This window comes from Ptychodera flava (genome assembly GCF_041260155.1).
Source record: "Ptychodera flava strain L36383 chromosome 3 unlocalized genomic scaffold, AS_Pfla_20210202 Scaffold_27__1_contigs__length_13241970_pilon, whole genome shotgun sequence".
NCBI classification, from domain to species: Eukaryota; Metazoa; Hemichordata; class Enteropneusta; family Ptychoderidae; genus Ptychodera; species Ptychodera flava.
In genome coordinates this window covers 1,516,893-1,540,888 of record NW_027248281.1, presented here as the reverse complement: position 1 = coordinate 1,540,888, position 23,996 = coordinate 1,516,893, and the positions used below count along the sequence as shown (strand labels likewise).

At 35.9% G+C, this 23,996-nt stretch overlaps 1 protein-coding gene across 1 annotated transcript; it reads right to left on the bottom strand.

Annotated features, from left to right (window-relative positions):
- Positions 1 to 1,471: 1,471 nt before the first annotated feature.
- LOC139126538 (Golgi-associated plant pathogenesis-related protein 1-like) lies at positions 1,472 to 15,413 on the bottom strand. The gene is made up of 6 exons (XM_070692592.1): positions 15,168 to 15,413; positions 10,714 to 10,747; positions 8,012 to 8,173; positions 6,156 to 6,482; positions 3,268 to 3,348; positions 1,472 to 2,663 (listed from the first exon to the last, which is right to left on the bottom strand). Exons 1-6 carry the CDS (start codon positions 15,216 to 15,218, stop codon positions 2,506 to 2,508), a joined length of 813 nt encoding a protein of 270 aa, XP_070548693.1. The 5' UTR covers positions 15,219 to 15,413; the 3' UTR covers positions 1,472 to 2,505.
- Between the last annotated feature and the right edge of the window lie 8,583 nt (positions 15,414 to 23,996).

Below are 23,996 nucleotides of genomic sequence, written 5' to 3'. Positions count from 1 at the left end.
GAGGATTTGATTCCTCGACAATTATATGAAGCATGAACTTTGTTGTGTATTCCTGGCATGATAGAATTTTCTCACGAGAATACCTGATGGCCAGACGTTAGGATTTAAGATTCCTTTGCTATTATCAGATGTTGTAATTAATTTGAAGGAAGAGTAAGTGTCATATTTAGTTTGTAAAGGTACAGATTTTACGTCCTTAAAACCGATGTTATGAAGATGAGACGTTATTTCATCCGCTGTAGTTTGGGGTGACAGACGGCTCACGAACAGTTCAACACGAGGTGTATTCTTCACTGCTTTCAGTGTGCAAGTTTCGGTGTTACTTCCAGTGATAAAGGTTTTCGATCTCTTGTTTGATCTTCTTGCCGAACGATGACGATGGTTCACTGAAGTGTAATCATGACAACTGGAAGTCGATGGAAGACGAGTTGGTACATCAAAAGTTACACCTTGGCCAATGCTGATTACTTTAGCAGACGACTTGTCATTGATTGCTGATGATCTCGCATTTTTAGCCACATCACAATACGTAGGTCGGAAAACTTGTTTGACAATAGTTTCATGCTCATCAAAGTCACTGTCGAGACCCTCTCCACTTACGGCAACTTCTTTGTTCGGATGTCGGAAATGCGGTGAGGTATCAGTAATACAAGCACCTGTGTCGCATTTCTGTTCAGAGTTGCATAACAACTGCGGCTCACTGTGCGATTCAGAGTGTGTCACCTGTTTCAGCAATGACTCTTTCATGGAATTCAACTCGACACGTAAAGATACAAGTTCAGCCCGGAGTCCAGTTTCACGATCAGCAAGTGTACTATTCCCCTTCAACTGAGAAACTTCACGTTGTAGAACTCGAATAGCCTTTATTAAAACAGATACATCAATATGGAAAACATCGATAGGTGGTAGTCGTGAGAGATCAGAGGCTACAAAGCATGGCACATCATATTCGTCAAGTTCGTGAAACAAGGCTAGCATATCCTGGACATTGTTACTTCGCTTGTTTTGGCCTTGACGACGAATAAAACGACTTGTGTCAAAATTGCACGAATCGAATAGCAATCTCTTAGCCTGTTCAACATCCTTATCGTCATAGGTGTCAACACAAAGTTTGACAATTATATCAGAGGGCAAGACATCGATCTTGTTCCAAACAAAGCATAACAACTCGTTTACAATGATGGATTTACCTGATTGGCTTTGGGACGCCTCAGGCTTTTTACTCTTGGAAGCAGCACCTTGTTTTTGTCTTCTGTCAGCAGCAATATTTGGAAACCGTTTTTCCACTCGTGGAGTATAATCATTCCTGCTGATAAAGGGTAACTAAGTTGAACTGAAAGCTACAGTTTCGCTTTTTTCCACTCGTGGAGTGCAATGGGTCAATTAATAGCAAGTTTCACTTCTAGAATTTTTCTTCACTATGAAATCTTAAACCATTTGTCATTTGCAATAAAGACAATAACCAATCGTGTCTGTAAACACCACAGAGCTTTATTATTGACTATTCATGGCAACTTCTGCAGCAAGATTTGCAGTGTCTGTTCGTGACATAATCCTCTAGATAGAGCAAGAAGTTTTCCGTGAATTAATCAGTTCAAATTATTCACAACTTGTTTTCTCTATTGATGACGACCATTATTGAAGCTGTACTCTTTGTACCCGGAATAGACTTGAAGTGTTGATGTTCGTAGTATTTACCGGGTAGTTCTCAATGCCATGTCAGTCCGTTGTTTTCATGGGTTTAAAACAGGGAAGGTAAATTGGAATTAACACATCTGGTTGACTAACTTTACGTATATGATGACAATGAGAGAACATTATTATTTGGGCAATTTTTTGATGAATCTCTTTAAAAGTTTCAAATTGTTTACTGAATGTCTTTACATAATTTTCACATCCTTGTTGTGGAGCCACGTAAAATTCAAAACCTCTGGGTTCATGCCCTTGACTTTGGATTCAAATCGAATTTTTGCATTCCTTGTAGAGATCACATTAAAAATGAAACCCTTTTTAAATACTTTTCACGGTTGCACAGGTTCTGCTGGGTAGAACGGGACCATATACGCCCCTACCGTCAATGCTGCATGACTTTTAGCATTTACGGCAACCCCTTGTGGGCTTTTAGCATTGACGGCAACCCCTTGTGGACTTTTAGCATTTACGGCAAACCGTTGTGGACTTTTGGCTCGACAAATTATAATCCTCCCTGATACAAATTGGAAAATGGTTATTGCAATGCTTATGTGGTGATTCCACCCAGTCTCTTGAAATGCGAAGAAAGACTAGACATCCTCGTTATGTCTCCGAGTTGGTCTCACTATCATAGTGCCATTGGTTATATCTACAATAATACTACAAAATTCTACACATACATAATATTTTTGAATACAGTACACAATTTGAAAAATAACAAGAAAAAAGTTCAACTGATGAATAAACATGATCATGCAAAAATGATTGATGGCATTAGGTGTACGCAATCACCGACGTCATCAACTATAGCTTCTAGATTGGTGGAGGAACGTTCTCTTCGAAGTTCACAGTATTTCCCGCCTTGATATATTGGCAGACGACATAGAACTTAGGGCCATATTGTCTATCTGCCGTTGCTACACCACAGCCAAGCTGAGTGCTCTCCTTCCAGATCAACTGAGTAAAATGACCTGCCAAGAAAAATGGTTTTCAGAAGTGAAACTTAGATCAACTGAGTAGAATGGCCTGCCAGGAAAATGGTTTTCGGAAGTGAAATTTAGTAATTGAGGAAATTCCACATTATGATATGAAAGCAAGATTGGTTTAAATTTTAAATGTCAAATTTTAATAGCTGAGGTACATTTAAATTTGATAAAGACTATTACATCATGGTGGCAACACTCTTTTTGATTTCTATAAGTCTTCGTGTTTATCGAACGTAGAGAACTTCAGCAGAAAATCAGAGTGCAATAAACGTATCAAAAACAGCATATACAATTTATAAGTATTGAAATTTGATTATCATCGTGAAATCAGAGAATGAAATCAGAGAATGAAAGTGCATTTCATTTGATTTCAGGGTCTATGTCATTGACACAGATTGCAATTGTTAATTATTGAATAACAGGACCAGTTTAAGATTTGCATCCATAGGCCAACTCTACTGGCTATGGACTAGGTTGGGTTTTTTTTTATTTCTTACTTGGTCCATTATACAGGATGAGGTAGCAACAACCTTTTACCCATTATTTTGTCAATTTTGACCAAATAAACATATAGATTCATCGTGTTTACCTGCTTTGTTTCCCGATGACGTAGCTCCTGTGAAATCGTAATACGCGATCTCTGAATACCAATTTTCGACTGGAACCTCGCCTGTAATAACAATGGCAAAGTTGCGTTATGAAGGTGACATCATAGATATTTGTTTTTATTGAGCAATCGTCGCCAGTTTCCTCTTTCTAAATCACAGTATAAATATGACAAAGAATACGTCTAGAGGACAGTTTTACTTTGTAATGTATATTTTCTAAATTTTGTCAAGTTTAGAACCGATAAAGATTAGAGATGCTACCATTTAATTATTTCACCAGTGCATGTTACAGATTTAGACAGGTGGAAAAACACTAACTTCGTGATTAACACAAAGTTTGTACTAAAGATTTGTATCAGTTACTCTTTAAGAATTATCGGTCACATTAAACTATTCCAAGAGCTAATCATCATAAGGTACTTTACTAAGGGTTGGACCATTTGATATTCTGAGAAGGGCTTGGAAGACTGACGCAGGGACGCTTTTTTCGTCCCTGCTTCACCAGGAATTATTTTTTTTGAGTGTGTCTGTGTGAATTTTACTTTTTTTCACTCGGCCATTCAGAGGAATGTTTTCTTTGTGCACATGGGCACTCCGAAATGCCAATATTTGCCATTCTTTTTGTTAAGATGATGTTCTTCATATGACATGGCAAAGACAGTAAAGGGAAAGAAATGTAAACCAGCGCAAAAGTTTACATAGAACTAAAGGCAAACAGCATCTGCCAGGTTCAGTCAATGGAGCTATTCATCAAAAAAGCTATTCCGGGAGCAACTTTTTGAATGCAGGTGAAGTTTTAATTTTGCTTGGGTGGGGGACATATTTTTAGCTGGCAGGGAGCAGATTTTAGTTTTTTGTTGGGCAGGGCAGATATTGGTTGATTGGCCTTGGGACCGGATAAATTTTTTTAAAGGGCTGGGGAAAACAAGAAGTTTTTTTCGTTACAGGGCAGGAGAGCGTCAAAAATTCACAATGGGGAGAAGAAACAAGCAAAAAAGGGAATAAATGAAGTTTGAGTGCGGAAGGGTTAGGCAAAAGATTTTCATTTGGAGGGCAAATTATGAACACCTAAATAATTACCGCCAGACTGTTTTCTTAATGTAAAATTATTTAACTGGAACTTTCAATTTCAGACTAAGCCAAGTTAATAACTTTTTTGCTCCTTGAGTGATTAACAAATGTTCATTCTCTTAATTGCCAACCCCTAAATCAAATGGTATTTACCTAAACAGTACGAACGAACCCTGAGCTCCTTACAAAAATGCCAAAAATTACAAATACTATAAAATTGGGTGCCCGGAGGCTGTGCCAAATATTTTAAGCAGAGACTTAAAGTAACTGAATGTCCATTACTTTTTCCTTCATATCTGCTAGCAATCATTTTTATTTTTTCTGCCATTCTTGGCAGGAATTTTTTTTTAAAGGCAAACTCTTGAAATAATGCCTCCCAAATCTTCCAAGCCCCTCAGGATATCAAATGGCTCACCCCTATCAAAGATACCACGTGCACAGAGCTTTTCAAAGGGGAGAACCATGTGATTCAAGGAAGGGGTGGGAGGAAATATTGTGTGAACAAGTTTTCCCCCATCATGGTAGGATAGTGTTTCCCCCATCATGGTAGGATAGTGTTTCCCCCATCATGGTAGGATAGTGTTTCCCCCATCATGGTAGGATAGTGTTTCCCCCATCATGGTAGGGTAGTGTTTCCAAAGTCTAAGTCAGCCTGTTTTCTTAATGTTAAATTATCAACTGGAACTTAAAGTTTCAGACTAAGCAAAGTTGATAATATTTTTGCTCCTTGAGCGATTAACAAATTTTCATTCCCTGAATCGCCCACCCCCAAATCAAATGGCACATACCTAAACTTTTAAAAAGAACTCTGTGCTCCTAACCGAAAATGCCAAAAATTACAATTTGTTGAAGGGATGGGAGGGTTATGTGTGAACAAGTTTTTTTCCCATCATGGTAGGTTTGTGTTTCCAAATTCTGAGGCAGCCTGTTTTATTAATGTAAAATTCAATTGCTTAAATTGTCAGTTTTAGAATAAGCAACATTAATAAATTTTTGCTCTTTGAGTGATTAAAACATTTTTATTCTCTGAATTCCTACCCCAAAATCAAATTGTTTTTACCTAAACGGTACAAATGACCACTCTGCCCCCTAGAAAGCCTGTCAATATGAATTAAGGTAGTATGCACCTCGAAAATGAAAGACTTAAACTTTTGCTGAAACTTTCGTTAATGAAACTTTCAGCCATTCTCTTACTAAATCAAGAATAAAAATCGGGGGTCACCATGCAAATTTTGGTACTAGAGAAACAAATAACCTAAGATTTATCGATATTTAAAATTCTAAATGGCCGCCATCCCTGTGTTAACTCTATGAAGAAAAAATTAAATTTTCGATTTTCGAAAAAGTAAGCCGATGAAAAGTTTTCTTACACGAAGAGCTTTAAAATGAACCCCCACAAGTGGCAGATCGGAAGAGAATTGTAAAAAATTGAGAGTCCGAATATCTGTCCCCGAGGTGCGATCTACCTTAAATGTATATACCGATCAAGCAATAACTTTGCAACAACAACATCTACTTTTTTACAAATTTTGAAGAAGCCCCTTTTTCACTTGTGACACATGTGATGAAAATTCCAATTCGGAATTTCCAATTTGGAACCATTCCACTCCAATTTCGAACCATTCCATTCCAATTTGGAATATTTTATGAACACTAAAGAGTTCACCTGATTTAGTCAATGAAGTTTAAGAAACTTATCAAGTTACGAGTTAATGACCATATTTGGTGTGCAACTGACTTGCTGTAATATTAATGATGTTTGTATCTCTGTATATAATCCGTTCAATGATATATTTACCAGTAAAATCATTAACGTTCGTCCATCTACTTGCATCGTAACCAGTCCAGATATTCTCACCGCGGGATGGCGGGTTTTCGCCTCTATCACTATGATCATCTGAGTCTGTGCTCTTCAAGTGTTCTGCCCATTCCTGTGCGTAGTTGTTTAGTTCAGATGACATAGTCATGGCTGGTACACCGTGCAGACAACGATAGTAGTTGTGTGAATTTAACAGCTGTGTACGTACGTTGTCGAGACCAGTGTTGCAGTCAACATTTCCCGTTGGGTTTGAACAGGAGCCTTTGGTTTTTGGTGCTTCAGTTTGGTCACACCTGTCTTCGCCATCTACAAACAAAATCAAACAAAATGTACATGTATGGTGACATCAGTGTTTACGTCTAAAACGTCTCCTTAATTGAAATTAGTCTGCACGACCATAAATGTCTATAAGGAGAGAGAGAGAGAGAGAGAGAGAGAGAGAGAGAGAGAGTCGAGCAATGTGTACTAGCAAGATATCTCTGAATGACATAGAATGATACGTCTTATTATTCACCACAATTCGAAAATTCTTTACCATTTTGGAAGTTTGAAAATCGTGAATAATTTTTATTCAAAAATATTCATTCGATCACTTCAAAGCATTGCAGAAGTCCCAACCATTGCAATTGCATTATGGGAATCACCTTGATTGCATCGACCATCAATGTTATTCAGTTAAATGCAGATGACATGTGTACGCGGGCATTCATGATGTCAGATGTAAACCTGTCAATCACTGTGAAGTACACAGCGAAGCTACTCTTCAGACCCGACCATGGCATGTATTTCAGTAGCTCTGCATAGCAGGGCTGTGTGTTTACCGGCGTTACACGGGAGGCCGTATAACGCCGGTAACACACAGCCCTGCCATGCAGAGCTAGTATTTCAGTATTGAATTTGGAACGAGAGACATCCAACGTAGAGGTGTGATATCTTGATACATGCACAAAAGATATTCCTATAACTTTTTACTTTGTAAAGACCATGTTTTGAAGCCATTAAAACCACGTTTTGTATCATTGCCTCGGTTCTTAAAGCAACGTCTGTCACAATAAAGAGGCATTTCTTATGTCATCAATATCTGAACGAGATTCCTGAATTTTATTTTGGTCCTTTCTTTCGACATTTTTGACTTACTAAACTGAGAGCACTATCATCAATTTGGTTTCACATTCTATGGTGATACAAAGTCAAGTCTTCTAAATCTAAGAGTAGTTTATATTGCCTGTTTTGTCATGTCCACACAGAATATTGAAAGTCAGCCTCCGCTCATAAAGTTTTTGTTACAGGCATTGTGGGTTAATCTTTCATGCTGCATCCTTCGAAATTTCAACTTCATTCATATGGCAACAATTTTTGGTCGCCCTTCCATCCCTAGTTTATGATCAAATATGTGAACATGTCAAGAAACTTGTTAACTTCATCTATGATGGCTCTGTTGGTTTGGGTCATTGCGGTCAATTCATCTATGATGTCTCTGTTGGTTTTGGTAATTGAGGTCAATTCATCTATGATGGCTCTGTTGGTTCGGTCAATCTTCAGACGAAGATTAACAAAGTGGAATGTAGAAACTGAATGTAGAATTGATTAGAAAAGGCCCTGTCGTGTTTTCATATCAACAGTATACAGGCATTCAGACACTTCTTGAGAAATGACCTTGACCTCCATCTACTTATAATAGTGAATACACAATTCTTAATTTTCACTCTTAAAACTATCTATATTATTTGTGTTATTTGCATAGTTTCGACACGTAATCACACGTAATTGTCTTGTGTTGCCATTCTATTGTGACATTCTAGCGTAGCGTTTACGTAATTCCTCAGATAACTTACCACTTTCGCAGTCTTCTTCATCGCTGCCATCTATACAATTGTCGAAACCATCGCACACTTGGCTTCTTTTCACACACAATATACGATCAGTACACAGTAACGGATAGTTATCATTACACAGAGAACTATCTTCCGCCAGTCCTCTTCTTACCGTACGAACACCTGCAAATAGCCAGTCAATTTGACTCAATGAGTTCAATATCTAAATATTAAATTGCAAAGACATACAGGTTGATGGTTATGTTCTGCCATTGAGAGCACATACTGCCTCCACGGTCAGCCGTTACTTTTACAAACTACGAAGCAACAACAAAAATAAACGCCATAAAGAAAACATGGTATTTTTTCATTCACTTTTGAATGATGAGTCACATTTCATGGTGAAGATTGTCACTGAGTTAATATGGAAAGTTACACAAAGTCACGTGGTTCCTAATAAATGAGGCTGCGTTCACAAAAAACAGGGGGAACTGGAGGAATTCAGGGGATTCAAAATTTTGGGGGTAGTAGAGGGGGACTTGAAAATTTTGCTCTGCCTAAAGGGGGACCTGAAATTTTTTGGATCCCTTATTTTAATATTCCAAGGTTTGGTGGGTGACCCAATGAAAATTTAATAACATTTTAATGTCATCCAATTGTTCTAATGTTAGTCATTATTAAACAAGATCTGGAACCATTTTGCCGCATTTTATTACTTTTGTCTTGAAAAAATCTAAAAATGTATGAATTTTTGTAGGAAAACAAATAAGTATGCCAAGTATCGGGGCAAAAGTTACAACTGTTGATAGTTTTTTTTTTAATATTTCTATCCACTCTATCAAATACAGTTTCTTACTGTCTCCCTACAGCGTGCTGAAACAAAAATATTCAGTTTGTCGACAAAAGCCTGCATATGTGAATATTGGGTGATAATTGAATTAGAGTCCAGAGTGGAAGTCATTTGTCAATGATACAAATGCGGGGAACATATTCACAGGCTGTGATAGCAAGCTGCATACTGGACAGTTCAACACGTTGTGGGAAGTAACTGAAGAAGAGTTTGGGTCATGCTCATGACAGTGAAACACTCTTGTACACAAGAAATCTTTTGGAAATCTTTGCAACTGTAATATTTTTTCAACAAGAAAATGTATTTTTTTACATCGTCTTTTTGAATTCAAACTGTCTTATACAGAGAAATTTTTAGGATTTATTGCTGATACTGTTAAGATCATTTCAAAATACAATCTGACATGCTTTCTTGATGAATTTTGCGCTACTGGCTATTTCCCGCCAAAACCTATCTGGAAGACAATTGTGAATGATGCCATCCATGAGAATGAAAATAATTGCTGGAGACAAAGATTGGAAAGTAGAGATGATATGCTGGTTTACTCTCGATTGCACACTAAGTTAGCTCCATTTCACTTATACACATATTTACGCAATTTTCCTGAACGCCGAGAAATTGTTTACAGTATTATGAAACTTCTCACTTTTCCTAGAAATGAAGTCTGTTTTAAGTGTCAAAATACAGTTGATGATGTTTTGACTCATCTGTTAACTTCCTGTTGTCATACAACAATAGCAAGAGACTCTTTTTGGAACTGTCTTTTCGACAAAATGAGCATTACTGTTTCTGCAACACTTTTCAACTTAAATGACCTTGACTTCATTGGAAATATTTTAGGAGATAGTATTTACATGATTCACTACCAGGAGTCTGGTGAACAAGCAACTCTTCAAGAAATTGTGCTGGACTTTGTGCAAATGTGCCTTGAGAACTGAACTTAGTATCGTGTATTGCCTTCTGTAAGAAGCTTACTTATATAATTTAGTGTTGTTTTTTTTGAGTAACTTTTTTCCCTTACTACCTCTGTAATTTAATGTGTTGATGTAACTCTTCTCATGTGTTGAGGAGGAATAAAGAAACAACAACAACAACAACAACACAAGATCAGGCCAGAAAGCAACACATGGAAGACCAGGAGACTTGAAAGTTTATCAGGGAGTTTGAATTCTGGCATATGAGAATAATAAGAGATTCAAACATTAAAGGAAAAATATGGGGGTCACCATGCTTGATTTTCTAAATTTTCACATTCTCATCGTAAAATATCACAAAAGTAAAACTTGGTACAGTAAAGATTCTAATTTAAATGGAAAAAAATGTGTGACTAAATAGAATTACTGTACTTTAATTTCACCAATTTACCATTATTACGCCAAACATTTTAGAGATTAAAATGTTTATTTGATTAAATATTTTAACCTTCCAGTATTGTCAATTTTGTAAAACTTATAAGTGGCATCTAATGTAGCCAGGAATTCACAATTTGCATACTCTCTCATGATCGTTATTTTGAGTGCTCTTCAGCAGGTGCCATTGGCATGGCAAGATCGAGTTAGATTAACTTAAGTCGGCTTTGACTGATGTGTTTAAAAATGAATCAGTTTAAGAATTTGTCCTAGGAATATGGCTCTAGAAACTGTTAGTAACAAGTAGTGTTGAACATCTGTGCGCAGAACTGCCCAATACATGTTTATGTTTTTCTTTGCGTGCATCCCCAGTAAAAATTCGGCTAAATGGAAATTTAGGGAGGGGGACTTGAAATATTTTGAGGGTAGCCAGGGGGATCTGAAAGAAAACAAGATTTCAATCGCGATTCCTCCAGCCCCCCCCCCCCTAACTGTTATTTGTGAACGCAGCCTACCATACGTACCCCTTGATTCTGCAGCAGGAACAGCATCTGTCACCTGAAAGAGGAGACCAGATGATTTGTCAGTATCGATGGCAGATTTGTTGATAATTCTCATCGTGTCTACTCGGTTTAAACGTCAGCTTGTATAATTTGACGGCCCTTATAATAAACTATGAACACATCTACACCCGGAATGCATAAACAACCATTTGCTTCAAAATGCATTGGTGTCTATGTATAACAGTGGCTAGGTGGCAGCTGGATGGAGCGATGGCTGGCTCGACCGATATGATTAGTAAAACGACCGTTATATTTTGCATTTATGAGGGATTCATTTATTTTTGTTCTGCAACTTGTAAATAGGCAGGAACAGAATAGTTGTAATGTGCGATGTGTTTTGAATGGCAAACAATACACAACGTATTGATACTAAGCCACGTTTATTTTTTCCATTCTCTCTTTGTCTTCATTTTTGGCATGTGTTTCTGCAGGTATTGCACGAACCAGCATAACTCACATCAAATGCTAGTGCCATTGTCAGAAGATGTAACAGACATGTAATGTTTTCAACTGTTCGTATTGAAGTTTTTCAACACTGTTAAAGTACATCATAAATAACCCTGTGAGATGAATCAAATGGATATTCAAACTAAATAGCGAGAACACGATTTTGGACACAGTCATAGCTGTGTTCAACACTTAGTGGCAGTGTGCTGATAATCGATCTTGGTGCCATTGTAGTCTTAAAGTGCAGGGAGAATTTAAAGGGGAAATATCTGAATCAGAAGTGCCTGTTTTTCTTTGGTACGTAGATTTTTTTCTTTTCTTGTACATTATTTTTTTCCTAAACGAGTCCTAAATTCCCCTCGTACCTACGTCTGTTTCCTCTATCGATAGTCCAAGGAATGAACTTTCTTAGTTCAGCTGTCCTTAAATAAAGACATGGACAAGACGACGAGGTTAGAGGGAGCGTACGATTGAATTTTTTCTGCTATTGTTAAAAGACAACTGGTACGATCAAATCATCACAACTGTACTGATGTGTGGATAATATTTTCAGAAATCAGCCTATATTTTTTATTTTCTGACTTCTTCTTTGTGTATATTTATACACTTTCCCTAAATGCTATTTCTTTCGTTTAATAATAATAATAATAATAATAATCTTTATTACCCTTAATCATAATAATATTACAATTCAATGATGAATGTACATCTGAGTTGTGCTGTGATAAAGGGTAAATGGAAACGGAAAATAGCAAATGCTAGTCTAGTCCGTTCCCAAAGCCATTTGATGTTAAAGCAAGGAAACGAAGAAGAAAAAAGAAAACTGAAGTATATCGAGGGTAGTGTACATGAAAGTAGTGGGATTGCAAAGTAACCTAATTGTAACAAAGTAACTAAGTGAATAAAAGAACAACTACATAAATAAATATATAACTAAATAGATACATTACGAGTAAGTAGAAATGCGTAAAAAAGAAAACGATAAGAGAGAAAAAAAAACGTATATAAAATATATATATATTTAAATATGATATACATATAGTAAAGTTGAATATAACTCTTCATCACTTAAAAAAAAAAAAACCCAAAAAACAATCGTGTAAAAGTAGACTTGAAAGTGCTAAGTAACTAACTAAGTAAATAAGAACTACAAAAAATACATTACGAATAAGTAGAAAATATGTAAAATAAAAAATAAAAAAAACAAAAAACAAACAAAAACAAAAAAAAACAAAAAACAAAATGTATAGTGAAATATATATATTTATATATCTATGATATACATATTTGTAAAGTTGAATATAACTCTTCGTCATGTAAAACACTAACCGTGTATGAGGAGACTTGAAAGGGAGTGTCTGAACGAACTTCTAGTGGTTTTTGTTTTAATTTGTTTAGGTAATGTATTCCAATAGATGCAGCCTGTATATGATATCGAGAATTTACCCAAGGAAGTGTTGACACTTGGGAAAGTGTTGACACTTGGGACATAAAGGTTACCATTAATTTTATGACGAGTACTGTAGCAATGAGAAGGCAACTGACAGTATGTTGTAAGACTGTGTGGCAAGTTATTATTTATAAGATCATACATGAATGTACTGATATGTAATTTATGTAATTTGTATATATCGAGAATATTAAGTTGTTTGAAAAGAGTAGCTGAGTTTGCTGTGAAGTCACTGAAAGTTATAGCTCTGACTGCCATTTTTTGCGAAAGAAAGATACTATTGAGATGTGAGGAATATGTTGAACCCCAAACTTCAAGACCATAAGTGATGTGTGGTAGGATGAAAGTTTTGTATAGAAGAATAAGGATATTGCGTGGTAAAAACTGTCTCAATTTGAAAAGGATGCCAATCTTTTTCTGATAGTAGAATTAATCATTTTAATGTGCTTTGACCATTTAAGATGTCTGTCCATGTGAATACCTACAAATGATGTCACTTCAACCTCATTGATAATTGTATCATTGATGTGTAGAGTACCATTCAAGAAAATATGTTTGTTATGATTTCTGAAGACAATGTAATTTGTTTTGAGGTAGTTTACAGTAAGTTTGTTAGCCCTGCACCAGTCCACTACAGTATTGAGGTGAATGTCGACAGTATTTAAATTTATATTAACTTGGTTAGCAGGGAAAGTATGAAATAGATTGGTATCGTCAGCAAACAATCTAAAATTGAAGTATGTGAGGAACGGGCAATGTCATGATAAATAGTAAGAATAGGGTAGGTCCAAGGACAGATCCTTGTGGTACTCCACATGTAACATTAAGGAATGATGAGGCATTATTATTGACAGAGACTAGTTGGGATCTATTGTGTAAGTAATTTCTGAACCAAAGTAAAGGAAGACCTCGAATACCATAGTGAGAAAGTTTAGAAAGAAGAATTTCATGATTGATTGTATCAAAAGCTTTAGAGAAGTCAAGGAAAATACCGAGTGTTACTTTGCCATTATCAAGTTGTTTGATAAGATAATTGATTAGATTTACAATTGAAAGTTTTGTGCTGTATTTATGACGAAATCCATATTGATGCTCATATAAAATATTGTTTTTTTCTATGTACTGAATTAAGCGTGCATTGACAATTTTTTCTAGAATCTTACTTAACAGGGGCAATACTGATATAGGTCTATAATTTCCTGGATCATCTTTTGTGCCTTTTTTAAAGATTGGTGTGACTTTGGCTATTTTTAGAGATTGGGGGAAAATTCCAGTCTCAAACACTATCCTTGCTTTTTGCTCACCTTATTCATTCACATGAACAAATTAAACAGTAAAAACTCACTGAGTTGTAAATATTCCTCCAATAACTCGATACATCTGTCCTGCAGTCTCTTCAAAATAAAATCATTCTGCTTCTAAATCAACTGAATTTATACGTTCAATTTGAAAAATGTGTGAATGAGCACCAAGATGTGGTCAAAAAGAGATTTTGACTGACAATATTTGTGATATACGCGTGATCTGACTGAAAAGGCCAATGGTGTTTTACCATGATTGAGCTGATTGCTTTTAGACTTTTACTCGACCAATTATCACTTTCCTCCAGTTTCTTCGAGTTGCACATCGTCTTATCTACACATTTTAATTAATTTGTTATCCATGATGGACCAAGTTTACTGACCGTTCAAAGTTCTCAGCAAGATTGATATTTTGTTTCCATAACTGTAATTTCAAAAGTTTATCAGCTTCATCCGGGGCAATGAACCTTAGTGGTATATTACTCAAATCACGGAGTATCATGGATACATTCGAAGTTTATAGTAAAGTTAATGTTAGATCATGGAAATATTTCGTATAGAAATATTTTGTATTTGTTGGTTTGGTGGTGTCGGTTTCACATTCAGTATGACGAACAGTGGAATGGTTACAAGCTTTTTACTACAATTACATTCATTCATTTGGATTGGCAGTTATCTTTAGGAGAAACATACATGGAGGTTTGTTTTTCATAATAGCAATGAAAATGTGTCAGATGTACGATGTAAAGTTTTATATAAAAGGTGACGGTATCAAGAAAAACTGAATCCATAGAGGTTTCCTCAATTTAAAAACCCAATCCTCTGACATATGTTATACTCGGTCGAGTGGTGGTTTGGTCGAAATTGTTCCGGTACGTAGTACATTGTTGGTGGCGGTCGGTGCTATTCCGATTACTCGTGTACGTGTCCGGTAATAACGCACATACAGACGAGTGGTACATCATGATTCGGTTAGTTTAATCCATATACACCCGTTCCATGTAAGCAGATTCGTGAATTGTACGAAAATCCTAACGTATATAAATATTTGTAATACTTAAACACCGTGAATTTTTTAGGAGACATCTGTTTAGTCTTTCTGAAAGAAACGCAGTTACATCACGGTAAACAAAACCGGGGGAGAGAGATAATATTCATAGAATAACACAGTCTTCTACGAGACAACACGCGATCGAATGCAGCGAAGTATTACTTACCCAGAGAGCTGCGATCAACAGTAAACTTTGAAAGATTACGGTAGCCATCATGATCACTGCCGTGCTTCTCAAAGAAAATATGAGCCAGCCCTCAGCGAGAACCGCTATTTATTGATGCCCTGGTATCACTTGCAATTCTGTACAGAGTATTGGAATAGACAATACACATCTGTTTGATTACTAAATATAAATATAGGCATACTATGAAAACTTTGACCGAAGCATTCAGTGTAGGTGTCACTGAATAATAAAGGTTATGCATTATGGGATATGGATGAAATTAGCACGAGTCTGTACGTTTTTTTTTCTATCATTCTCAACATTGATTGGATGTTGATGACTTCATGACTAAAACCATTGAACTGTCACTCATGCATCACATCCACTACCAACAACCTCGATTTGTACGTCATCAACAGAATACCTTCTTAACATTGTAGACTTAGCAAAACAAAGAATTATCAAAATTAGATTGCTGTCGTAGGTCTTAACCAATTGTATTGGAGGTCTTAGAGTGGTCGACACCCAAATAAAAGTATCATTCTAATTCACAGCTGTAATGGATGCATTAAATTTAGGTGATATTTTTGGCAATAGTAACACCACATCCCATTGTCCTTCACGTTCGCAATACAAAAAGTTCAAAAGTATTAATTACAGGTACATGAGATGAAAGCTGATATTCTAAATTATTGTGACTTGACTGATGTGACCTCTTTATTGAAAACAGAACACAGTATTCTTCTGTTTCCCTCTGTGTTTGTCTGTGTGTTCGATTGCACACTTGACGTAGCCTTAGATTTCACTTTCGGTAGGATTGTCTGGATTTTCGCTCTGTAGAACAGTACATCAAAGTGTGATGAAATACAGCAGTATTCATCTTGCCAAAGCACCAAAAAGTGTAATTTGCAGTGACAAGTAGATTCGAATTCGGACTAAAATTCAATTGTTAACAATATAGCATTAGTCATTCCATCGATGCAGTTTAACCACCTGGTATTTACACGTGACTTGAAAGTAGAACAAGAATTTGCGTTTTACAAATAGAAAAAAATGTAGGAAAATGAAAATATGGTTAACATGAAATGCTAATTGGTTCGAGAATCCCAAGTTAAACCCCGATGGAAAGATCCGAATGAAGATCATGAAAGTCTTGGGTATGCGCAAGATAACTCATATTACAAAACTACAGTAGTACGGCAAATTGGGGTCATTTCTTGTAACACTTGACATCATAGAGAATTATGCTTAAAACTGTTCACAGAGGGTAAAATATTGAAAACATAGTATACGGTTTTTGTCGATGGTCAATGAACATACTAAGTTTCAAAACAGTACCTTGATTTATTGAATTACTGAACTGCTGCATTATATCATATTAATATAACAATATGTTATTATGTATGATATTTAATGCTAGTTTATTAGCGTTGAACAACACAGACAATAGGTCCGCAATCAATCATACACATGTACTAGGTATTAGAGGTTAATATGTTGATGGGATTTCCAATCATCCTTTTAATACATGCCTCTGCACATCGCCTACGAACTTGGAAACTATCGACCGTTCTTTCAAGAAGTCACAGTAGTCTTCGGATTTACGACAGTGTGCATCGTCACTCGTCGTCAGTTCACGCTTCTTTCAGATGATACGACACCAGCATTGACGATTTTGGCTTCCGTAAGGCTAAATTATTGCCTGGCAACTAGCCCATAATCGCCAGTTATCACTGGTCTACCGTTTTGAATAGACTGAGATAATCTCCACTATTGGGGAAAATATCGCATAAATTCTTATGCCAACAACGTACAGTCGGTTTTTATTCTAAAATTTATGATAGTTTTACGCTGCCTGGTAAATACTTGTTTTTTGATGGTGTCATGGATGTGGGGGCTTGTCGTGGTAGTATTTTAAAATGAGGGCAAAGCAGTCAGCCTCATTTTTTGACAGCGAATAAATTTTACAAGCTGTGACTAAAACTGAACATGTTTTAAGTACTGGTTGCCCCTACATTTCAGAAATCTACCAAAGCTGGTTACGATGTCACAAATTTCTCTTACTGAAAGCTTGTCAATGAAAAGCTTGGTTTGACGTCACTTAATCGATACAACGGAGAATGACCGATGCCAAATGACTAAGTATCGCATCAAAATGTTCCAAAATCGTACCCAATTATTTGTATATCGTCGGTTGAGATATGACGTCAACGACAGGGCAACTCCGTACTAGACGAGAACAATACACCATGCAGGCAATGTACAAACAAAGATAAAAAAGGCAAATGTGTTGCCCTTTGAATTTCAGGGAATATGTCCCACACAATTTTTCAGTTCATTTATGTAAATACTACTGTGTTTATTCTGACAAATATCTGACGGTAGTATTCATGTATTTTAAGGGACCGTTGTTGGAAAGCAATTGTGATACTTTCTGATAAATTGACTTCAAAATATATATGATACTCCAGTGTACTTAATGTGAGCTAAGCACTGAAAGGCATATCATAAAATAATGGTTTTACATCATGAAGGTTGAATCGTTGTATCGATTTTGTTAAAATTTCCCTAACTTGGAGTGAAACTTCCCTCTTTCAATTGTCAGTAAATTATCATCTAGTTTGGTATTGGAGTACAAATGTCCACAAAATTAAATGAATAGAGAGGAAAAGAGAAGCGAGGTGACAAAGTAGAGAATACTTGAATTTCATCCTCATTTTTGATTAAGTCTTCCAAAACCGACACTGAAATCTCCACTACAAATTGATTTTTAACAATCCTCAATATCCAACCGAGAACAATACTTTCAGACCTTAGAGGGTCACTATTTCTTAGTGTTTTCCTGCATCATGAATACAAACATCTTTTCGAAATGAGCCATAACCAAAAATGATATCGATTACACATGCTATGAATTCAAAAATAGAAAGTCCTCGTACTGTAAAATGAAGCTTTTACTATGTAAGAAAAGCTAGCTGTTTTAGTTCGTTGGTATTTTCGTTATCTGTCCAGACTGTCTTCTAGCGAGATTGCAGGTCTGCTTTGTCAACATCTCTTTTTTTACCCTTTGGCGTCAAATTACGAATGTCATGTTAAAATCGTTCAATCTATCGAAACTGGCATAAAGTCAAGTCATGGTCATTTTTGCTATTTGTTAGATTACTGATAAATGAATATGACTTAAATGAAATGATCTCCATCTACCCGCAGCTTGCTGCGCATGTGTCAGCTTTTGTGTATCTTTCCTAAGGACTCTTCTCTTTCGAAAAGAAATACTGAATGGTAACTACGTCACTTCACATTTATTGCCCCATGTGTGAAGATAAAAGCTGTACTAATACATCTGGTTTGCCTTTTAATATTAATCCAAATCGATTACCTGGTTTCCCACCGAACAGTTATTACAAAATGCCAAATCTTCATATCGTAGTTCACAAATGATAACATTAAACGAGAGCGGATTATAAACTTATGGCAAATGCATAGATTATGGAATGGAAAATTCCAAAGCAGGAATTTCACAAAATGATACATATTCCGGGAAAATATTACAAACGGCACATCACTTCATCGTTATTTTTGGCGCCCGATAGAAATTTTGTAAAGCTGCATAGAGTCCTTCATTTGACCCTGACCTCTGCAAGTTTACGTATCAATTACTTGGAAATCAGGCAGTGTTTAGTATTTATGAGTGGTGCGTTTCCGAGTCGCTAGTATCAAAATCCAAAGACACTGTGAGGATCCGACGTATTTAAATTCGTTGAACGCGTGATGTTAAATTTTAGCTACTATTAAATGCAAAAAAGAAACTGATCACTTTCAGATTTAAGCTGTCAAATTTTTTATAAAATAAAAGATTACTTCTTTGCATGACATTTTTACACGCGTCAAGCTGACCATATCTATCTCAACGCGTTTTGGCATCCTTTAGGCGAGACTAAAGATTTCTACCAAACAATCTCATCGATGGAACTGTGGAAGAACTGCATTTACGCGTTATAGTAGAGTGTGATAGTAAAGTTTGTTGTATTGTGATAAGATGACAGGTATACAGGTCATATCAATGCATTATTTCACAGTTCGTCACATTTTTCAAATCAAACACCGCAGTATGTTCAGTAAAGTAAATAGAGCGAAGATGACTAAGTTTCATTACTTTTAATCCTCGGAAACTCTTTCAACATTTTAAGCTAGAAATGACCGTTTTCGTCCACTACCACTTCTCCAAAAGACATATAAGAAATTTCAAGTGAAAGGTACAGCCTACACACAATCCCGTCCAAACCAACATCTAACCCACCATCCGTGGCTTGTCAAATATTCCCTGATCGATTGACATCAAGTTTGGAGTTCGAGTCGCTTTCAGTCATTTTATTTTTGCAATATAACTGATATAAACTGTAAGAGATCAGTATGTCATTCTTCGATGACACGTGGATGAATTGATATTGATACGGTCACCAGAAATGCACTTCCCGAGTCAATAGCGTTGGAAATATTCAAATGCAAATACAAACTTTTCCATGTTCCTAATGAATCAGCAAATTTATTTCACAATCAAACCTGATTATTTGTTTTAGTATTTTGGAACCGAAAACAATTTCAGATGACCGGAAACACAAACTCGCTCGTAGAAATTTAACTATTCTACAGATCTTTGCTTTCAAAGTAAAGAGACACCTTTTTCCTTTGCAGTAAAAGTTATGTGCATTCAGTTAAATTAAACTCGTACAACAGAAGACACGACTGCGTTTCCATGGCAAGAAATCGATGACATATTTGTTAAATAAAATCCTGAACAGTGAATATTGAACAACGGGGTTTTCAGACACTGTCAGAAGATGGAAGGTAAGTCACCTCAAAAAGTTCCGAATCATGAAGCATTTGGAATACACAAACACGTAGTTTGTTTCTGTTCAAAAACTGCAAAAACATTAAGGTCAACTTTTAGGAAGGCCTATTTCATGTCTTGATTGCCTTGTTAGTCGTCATAACATTATCACCCTACAATTTGTACATGACTGGTACATCCCATGTTTATGTATGACAGACAGTAAGAACAAATTCTAAGTTTTGAAAATAATGATCTTTTGATGTTTTCTTCATTATATTTGTTATCATGTTCTCTTTAGTATTGTTGGGGAGCCTTCAGTAATTACAGGGGGTGTGCCGGGGGAATTCCTTGCGCACCTGTAGCGTAAAATGTTACTCTCCCGCTAACCTCTTATCTAAAATGTGACCCTCCCCTTGTCCGACATTCTAAAACTTGATCCTCCCCAATCACTACAATAATCTCCCCGGAATAACTCAACCAGTATCAGCTAATTTATATAACAATTGACTTGTTATATAAGTTAGGACAGAAATAACAGCGGAAGGGCTGACATTTTAGGAGGCAGGGTAGCAATTTATCAGGCAAGTATTTTTGAAGGGTTATAAATTTGCGGAAGGGTCGCCATATTATGCGCAACTAAAAGAAGGCAAGATGTGGCTGATATAGTGCTTCATCCCAAAATATCAAATAATATATGTACATGGGAGTCTGTCGGGCAAACTATTGATATAAATGTTTGATATTATGTAAATATACTTTGCTTTAAGTGGGAAGTAAAACGTGGATTTATGTACAATAAATTGGATTTTGGAATTTCACCATAATGTTGATTTCACTATACATTGTAGTCTATGAGGAAACTATGAATATTTTTTCAAATAAAAACCTGTGTATTTATGTACGCTTGATTATTGATACTTGATTAAACTAGGGTGGTTACAAGTGAATGTTTGTGCGAGAAATTGGATTTTGGAATTTCATCAAAATGGATTCACTATACATGGTAGTCTATCAGAGAACTATGAACAATATGTTTGTAATATAGTACATAAAGCTAACAATATCTGTGCATTTAAAGACGTTTGATAATTGACATACACTTTTCCACCTGTCCCATATGTTTTTACCTTGTCTTTTATCATTTTTTAACTGTTCAAGGTGTTTAATGTAGAATACCACTGCATATTCTTTGCTTGTGAAGCTTGTCGATAATGTGTATTTATTTAAGAATCAATGTATTTCGTCTGTGATTTCTTTTTAGAAAATATCACATAGGCAATCAAAGGTTTGGCCGTAAAATCAGCTTCTGTTAAAAGTGACCTTCCCCTCGAGATAGGTTTATAAAAAATGACCCTCCCCCTTTTGACAATTTTTAAAAAGTGGCCCTTCCCCCAATTTCCCCGACCCACCCCATGTAATTACTAAAGGTTCCCTTATCGATAAATCGCAGTTTGCACACATAATTTTCACTATGACTTAGTGTTGAGCTCCATCGGAAAATTTGCTCCGTTAGATGTGTTATTTTACCAGCCTTTTTCGATCGTCTGCCAACATTCCGAGACAGATGTTACAAACAGTACAACTTGCCGACTCTATGATTTATATTTAGATATAGGGCCTACCTACTGTTGTAGACAATACGACGATGATTCAGACAAAAGATATTGGTGAAATGTCAGTAAACAATGCAATAAAAATTTCCATTCAGTTCAATTCCAGTAAGTTCGGAGAAGAACGGAAATGGGGTTAAAAATAACGATGAAGAAAGTTGATGGTATCGTTTTGAAGTTAATGCGATGCGACTTCACTGATCAGGAACCATCGACTACAAACAAAAGCTTTAAGGGAACGTTCAGTTATTACGGACGGGGTGGGCCGTCAAAATCCAGGAGGAAGGGTCATGCATGTTTCAAACACCTCAGAAGGGGGGTCCCTTAATTTTCCGTCCCGTCAAAAATTGGTTTCATTGTTCAGAAATATTCTGGGAGATAAAATGTTTTGCTGCATGATTTCATTCTCTGAAGTCAGTTAATTAAATCTGAACAAAAGTATAATTAATTGTCACATGAACATCTTGAAATGGCAATTCCGAGGCTTGTCTTATTGTAAATCAAGCTCACTGAGGGCAATGAACAATTCCTATTACTTACATATTAGAGATATTGCAAGTTTTGTCAGGGAAATTATTTAACAGTTACCTGTAGACTAATAGTACCATGAAAAGTGAAATTATACTTTTAGGTGAAATTTCAATATCATACTTGTTGTCAACATCTGAACTTTCAAATACCCTATTTGTATCAAGTACATTTGTATCAATTATCAAACACCTGTAAAACCACAAATTAATTTAGTTTAGCATCGTAAAAAAATATTCATAGTTTTCTCATAGATTCCAATGTATAGTGAATCTACATTTCGGTGAAATTCCAAAATCCAATTTCTAGCGAACAAATCCATTTGTTACAACCCTAGTCTAATCAAGCACATCAATATTAATAATGGAGAGTACATAAATACACAGGTTTACCTATTTTTATATTGGAAAAAAATTGTTCATAGTTTCATCATAGACTTCTTTATATAGTGGATGAACATTTTCAGTGAAATTCCAAAATCAGATTTCTTGTACACATAACATGAACCATCATATTCTAATAAAGTAAAACTATATTAATCATTGAACATCTGTATATGCACAAGTACAGCAAGTTTTTCATTGGAAAAAAGTATTCACAATTTTATCATAGACTCCCATGTATAGTGGATGAACATTGTTTGTGAAATTCTAAAGTCAACAGCAAATTTTTCTCCACATACCAGTTGTAACAACCCTATTCCAATTATCGATAAGTACAATTAGGTCAATTATCAAATATCTATAAAAGGTGCATAGATATAGTTTGTATTGAAAAAGTATTACATAGTTTTCTCATAGACTACCATGTATAGTGAATCAACATTGTCAATATCTGATTATCAATTAAATCTAAATATCAAAATTTTGTACATATGTGCTTGCGCAAAAATATAATGCGATCCACCTGTAATTTCTGTCCAATCCCTTTGAGGGGTAATTTCAAAATCATACCAAGTCAGAAGGGGATATTTCAACATTAACAACTTATGAGCTTGTAAGGAAGGTCATTTGAACAAATCTGAGAATCTTTTTTTTTTTATTCTATCATGCACCCCAGAGGTGTTTGTGTGTGCAGCTTTACTCAAGCGATTTGGGGGGGGGGGGTCATGAAATTTTTGTCATCTTCAAAGGGGGAGGGGTCATCAATGTTTTGGTGCAGTGAGTAGGGAGGGTTCACTTATTTTGACCGATGCACAGGAAGAATTTGCCGGCCCAGCCCCGGCCATAATAACTGAACGCTCCCTAAGTAAGAATGCCATCAAGCTTCCCCTCCTCAGTATGATGTGAGCTGACCAGCTAAGCAGGCTGCCAGCTATATTTATGAAGCCATATCTTAACATTAAGTGTCGATCGATAAAAATACCTGGTCGGAATCTGAGTGCAAGAATTTGTATTGAAATTTCATTTATGAACCAAGCATTCATATTTATAGTGTTAGTCCTCCATGGTCGGATCGGTATAATACCAACTTCCTTAAGTTCCCTAAGTTGGAATCAAGTGGTGCAAATTTCTAATTTCTAATTTCGAGGTGCTGGAGACACTGCACAACTAGAGGTTTCGTCATTAACGTCGCTATTCATACTCGGGAAAACCAACTACAATTTAGCATTTTACCCAATCGCCAAGTAAACAAAAGACACAGCATATCATGTTTGGCAGAACTCGGAGGTGCAAAAGCTGTAATGAGAACTTGAATTAAGGGGAGACAAATCAAGCACCCCATTACCATAAAACAATTAAACAAATTTACCCCTAATGCAAATTTTACACCATTCGTAATTTCTATTTGCATTTAATGATTAAAAAATTAATAAGGTTGGCCGATAAAGACACCGCGCTGAACGTGTTATTCTTG

What these genes read in the sequence shown, in the direction of transcription:
- LOC139126538 (XM_070692592.1), bottom strand. Translation starts at nt 15,218, where the DNA reads ATGATGGCTACCGTAATCTTTCAAAGTTTACTGTTGATCGCAGCTCTC. An exon ending in GAACGTTAATGATTTTACTG is followed by an intron (nt 3,349 to 6,155) that starts GTAAATATATCA and finishes TTGTTATTACAG; the next exon opens with GCGAGGTTCCAGTCGAAAAT. An exon ending in GTCATCGGGAAACAAAGCAG is followed by an intron (nt 2,664 to 3,267) that starts GTAAACACGATG and finishes TTTTCTTGGCAG; the next exon opens with GTCATTTTACTCAGTTGATC.